Source organism: Penaeus japonicus, unplaced genomic scaffold (genome assembly GCF_977035675.1).
Source record: "Penaeus japonicus unplaced genomic scaffold, GWHDUDI00000001_assembly GWHDUDI00000035, whole genome shotgun sequence".
In the NCBI taxonomy this organism is placed as follows: Eukaryota; Metazoa; Arthropoda; class Malacostraca; order Decapoda; family Penaeidae; genus Penaeus; species Penaeus japonicus.
Window position 1 is genome coordinate 18,464,965 of NW_028234437.1, and position 5,000 is coordinate 18,469,964.

Consider the following 5,000-nt stretch of genomic DNA (forward strand, 5'->3'; position numbering starts at 1 on the left):
TTTTACATGCTTTGAATTATTTGTATTTGTGATTTGACTTAATGGGCATTTGAAAATTATTACTAACAAATAAGAAATAAGAAAAATACATGTTCCATTCCTTTTAGATGAATCAGAGGAGGACGATTCTGATGAAGAGGAACTGGAAGGTGAGGAAAAGCCAAAGAAGAAGAAGAAGAAATTGAAGGAAGAGGAGGTAAGGAAATTGCTTCCACATATATGGAAAGATTTATGTTTGCAGCTGAAAGCTAAAAAGTTCTTTCTTATATGTTTCTTTTTAACAGATATTTTAAAGAATAGTCCATTGATTATATCTAACTTCACGCTTCTTTGTTATCTGTACATTTCATCTGGGGATAGTTTATTTAATGACATTATTATGTTTCATAGGAAATTTAAATCAGAATCCATATCAGAATAATTTAGTCTTTATAGTTAAATGAGTAGAAATGAATGTCTTCAAGAAAGATCAACAAGAGCACGTAATATATCTTACATCACCCTTTCCAGGTTGCTGCCATCCGAAAGAAAATTGATGAGGAGCGCAAGATGTTAGCAGAGAGGAAGGACCTTGAGGAAGAAGAGAGGAATAAGGTGAAGAGCGACCTAGATAGACATGAAAAGGAGCTGAAGAAGGCACAGTAAGTCCTTTTGAATTGGGGATTGCAAATACATATATCCTTTCAAGAGTTATCTCATGTCCAGCATTGCATTCAAAAGTGTTTTCCATCTGTCATTTCCAGGCTTGAAGTCTTTAAATGGTCTGACATTCGATGTCAATAGGAGGTTGATGGTTTTTGGTTTAGGCCACATTTGTCAAGGCACACTAGTAGATGGTATGCGAGAGTTACTCATCGTGTATCTGCATGCAAAGACAGTCCTCCAGTGTTGCCCATAAGTGCTTTTTTTTTCAATTTTCTTATAAACGCAATCTTATAAATGGCTGCTAAATCTGAGCAAACTCCTTGTTCAGCCAATGCATTGGTTTGGATGGCCCATCTTTAATAGGGTAAGACTTACCTAGAAATCTGGTATTAACCCATTGCATACAGGTGTCATGACATACATGTTGGCATTGATTAGGCTTAAGAGACGTGTGTCAATGCGCAGATGACGCAGCATTGGGATTTGCTCACTGTTGAAGTGCGCACACAGTCATGAAGTATTATGGCTGTAACGGTGCTAGCTCTAGAGCTACAGGGTTCCAAAGTCGGCCTAAACTCACATTTTATAATGGATTTATGAAAAAATATTGTTTGGGCTAGTCTGCGCTACCCAGAGGGTGGAGAAAACTCTTTCCCTGTCCTTTTAATTTTTAGCCGGTGCCACTAGTGTCGTAGACCGCCCACTTTGACGACCAGTTAGGTTGTTAGGCAATGGGTTAAAGTAAATGTATATCGTCTATCTTTTTTTTTCTAAAAGCAAGTAAGGAATTTAAATCATTAAATCCTAAAGGTAACTCAAAATTTAAATTGCCCTTTATCATATTTCAGGAAAGAACAGGAGGCCCTGAAACAGAGGTTGCAAGGACTAGAACGCAAAATTCTTGTTGGTGGTGAAAATTTGCTAGAGAAAGCAGAGGAGCAGGAGAGACTATTAGAAGAATCAGCCAAAGAGCTTGAGGAGAGGAGGCGGCACGAGGAACAGCTCCGACATGCCATCACACAAAAGGAGGTAAGTGTTCTTGTTTTGAGTGTGTAGAGGAGGGGAGGAGTGTAGACTTTATTAGATATTTTTGTTTTGTGAGAAAGGGGGATATTTTTCAGTATATGTGTGATAAAACTGTTTAAGAATTATTAAGGCACTTTGTTTTGTATTGCATTATCCAGTAGTTTTATGAGGTATTGTTAATGATATTTTCTTTAGATCACTTCACGTCATAGCAATTATACTTACTTTGTAGATATTTGCAGAATATGTATAACCCCATTTATGAATAGGTTTTGATATAGCATTTTTTCCATAGCATATTAAAAAGGGAAAAATCAAGTTAGTTTGAAGATATATTGTGCATTACTTAAATGTTTCATAATAATGACAGTTATATGAATCTTGCCATATTTCTTAACTTTTACAGGCAGAAAGAATCGATATGGAAGAAAGGTATACCACCCTACAAGAAGAGAATGCTGGTAAGACTAGAAAGCTTAAAAAGGTGTGGACTCTTCTGATGGCCGCTAAGTCTGAGTTGGGAGACATGCAGGCAGAACATCAAAGGGAAATGGAGGCTCTTCTGGAATCTGTTCGGCACCTGTCTCGGGAACACAAATTGCATCAGCTGATCATTGATTCTTTCATTCCATTGGAGTATCAGGTAACTAAGCTTAATAGGTTTTACTAGATTTTTTTTTTCTCTCCCAGTCGCTCCTGATGAGTAAGCACTAAAAAATATAGAATTAAGTATGATAGCTGAATCACTCATTGAGAAAATGCACCCTTGGAACTTCCTCGGGTGGCACACAACCCTAATCATACTGCCACCTTCTCCAGTGCAATAGGAAGACAGCCCTTTTGGTGTAATCCCATGTGAAACAAAAGCCTTTTGATTCTGGTGTTGGACAAGGTTGCAGAGATTTAATCTAGGATCATGCAAAAATCTTTATCAGGTCCAGGATGAGATCATTTATCAACAGCCTACTCTACTATTGGTGAAGTCTGACAGGACCACATGACCCATAAAAGTGCTCCTCAGGTGGGCAAGTTAATGATACATTCTGCAGTTAGGGCCTACTATCAAGGGAAAGGCCTGGATCCATGTCCACAGAGGACAAGAAGAGCCAGTAAATATGTCAGATGACTCCCAAGAAAGGACCAATCTAGTTGACTGCAGTTCTTGCTCCATCTGTCCTCTTAATCCATTCGCACCGATTGACGTCCTATTACGAGGTCGAAAAATATCCCCTGAACTGGGTGACGTCCTGAGACGTTTTGCATTTTCTCACCGAGTTCCGGGAGGGGTAATGTGATGTGCTGAAACATCAGCAATAGATCGCGTGTGTGTATATGAATAATCGTGTATGATTATTCATATTGTTCTTCTTTTTGTTTTGGTAAAAAAAAAAAAAAAAAAAAAAAAAAAAAAAAAAAAACAAAAAACAAAACAAAAATATGCCCACTAAGAGATTGCTTCCACTTTCCTTCGGTATTTTCACATAGAAGTGAAGAATATAGGCAAAGTTCAATAAAACTATTAAGGCATTACTGTAACATGTTTTTCAACTAAAATAACTCATCTGAACACCGCAATATTTTTACGTGCCTTTACATTATAGATGCATTCATGAAAACCATAAGAATAGGGTGGGTGAAAAATGCTCTGAGAGGATCAGCACAGCCCCACGCAGTGAGAAAACACCCCGGCTTGAAGCGTCACGCACTTGTTATCTTCCTGGTGTAAGCAGGATTGGGCGAAAATACATCCCGGCGTGAATGGGTTAACAGCATGCCAGTCAAGGAGGATGGTGACCATTGAGCTCTCCATCCCCTTCATGTGCTCCCAAACAATAGCCAACAGTTGGCTGTAGTAGAGCAAAATGTAGGAGCATGTTGAGGACCCTTGTACCAGACCACTTGTCAACATGGCTTTTCAGTATAAAGAAGTGGTGGCAGACTTGAATGAGTGGAAAGACTGGGCCATCCAGAGTGAACTGAAACACAGAGGAAAAGCCTTAATTAGAGAGACAAAATGGCAAAGTATGGGCATCTTTTTTCACAACCATAACAAACATCCAGTCGAAAATGGAAGATAAAACACACAAGTAGTGTGTGCTGCCATGCCTCTACAAAAACTAATTGGTACACAGACATCAGCTTGCAGCCAGTGAGAGGCTACTAGCAGTGAGATTATTGGACTCAGTGCTGGACTTGGCCCTCAGCTGGAAGGGTGAGACCACTAATCACAGACGACAATAGTAAAATGTGTGGGAGGCAGTCCCAGCTAGTGGCAAAGTTTATGACCACAGGACAGCTTTCTGGGCACAGACCCATTCCAGAGATGATGGATCACCCAGGATATTGGGCACAGTAGCCACACTTGCAGATTAGGGCTGCTTCAGGAAGGAGATGTTAGCCTTTATAACAAAGCTAGCAACTTCATATAGGGCTGCAATTGGCTTGGAACCTTAACCCTCTCTGGACGGGTGGTACAGTACTGTACCGCGCATTCAAAAGCCCAGTGGCCGGGCGGCACAGTATTGTGCCAGCCATATAATTGATTTAGGCCTAATAATTCGAACGCCCCGGCATTGGGACATTCAAGGCTGGAATGCCCCCGTCGTAAGTGGGTTCATGAGTCTGTATCATGAACATACCACAATGAATTGGCTTGTAGAAGGCAGCATCTGCACACACCAGTTGTTGACCTTTCCACCAGTTTTAAAGGAACTTCTTCACTAAGTAGCTTGTAGATGACTACAAAACATGGAGTAGTTTTGGACCTTTATACTATATGTTTGGATGTTCTGTAATTAGCCAGCTTATAGAAAACTGCCTTGGAATGGAACAGATGTAAGGACTGCCCATAGAATGGAGGAGGAGCATGCTGCCTAAACTGATGCTTTCTCTTGGACGGCTACATTCCAGCAGGCAGAGGCAGGCCAAGGGAAAGAGAACAGGAAAATACATGAGAGAGGAATGTAGCTAAGAGAAAAAAATGAATAATAGGGGTTAGAATGGTAGTGATTATATTAAAGAAAAAAAAATGTGCACAACACCTATTCACCTGGCTGGCCCTCATCAAACCTCAGAGAGAATACCCAACAGGCCCGGTACAAAGACATAAGGAAAAAATGAATAGCAAAAAGGGATAAGGATCCACCCAAAACACAGAAAGTGCCTGAGAGAGAGCAAGTGAGAGGACGAGTCTCTCACCTCCTCACAACCTTCAGAAAAGAATGGAGACAAGAAAAGAAACAGAAACAGAAATCAAGCTCATTGTAGATAATGAGGGAAGAAGTCTGAGGCTTGATGAAAAGATAAAAACATATTCTCCAGGATTCAAC

The 5,000-nt window shown here is 40.1% G+C and overlaps 1 protein-coding gene across 1 annotated transcript in view; it reads left to right on the top strand.

The window, feature by feature from the left end:
• Klp64D (kinesin-like protein 64D) overlaps positions 1 to 5,000 on the top strand; it is a 25,158-nt gene that overhangs the window by 6,621 nt on the left and 13,537 nt on the right. Inside the window, exons 6-9 of the mRNA XM_043000804.2 lie at positions 108 to 196; positions 511 to 641; positions 1,494 to 1,674; positions 2,078 to 2,314. Of these exons, the coding sequence (XP_042856738.2) occupies positions 108 to 196; positions 511 to 641; positions 1,494 to 1,674; positions 2,078 to 2,314 (638 nt within the window). The remainder of the gene's footprint in view (positions 1 to 107; positions 197 to 510; positions 642 to 1,493; positions 1,675 to 2,077; positions 2,315 to 5,000) is intronic.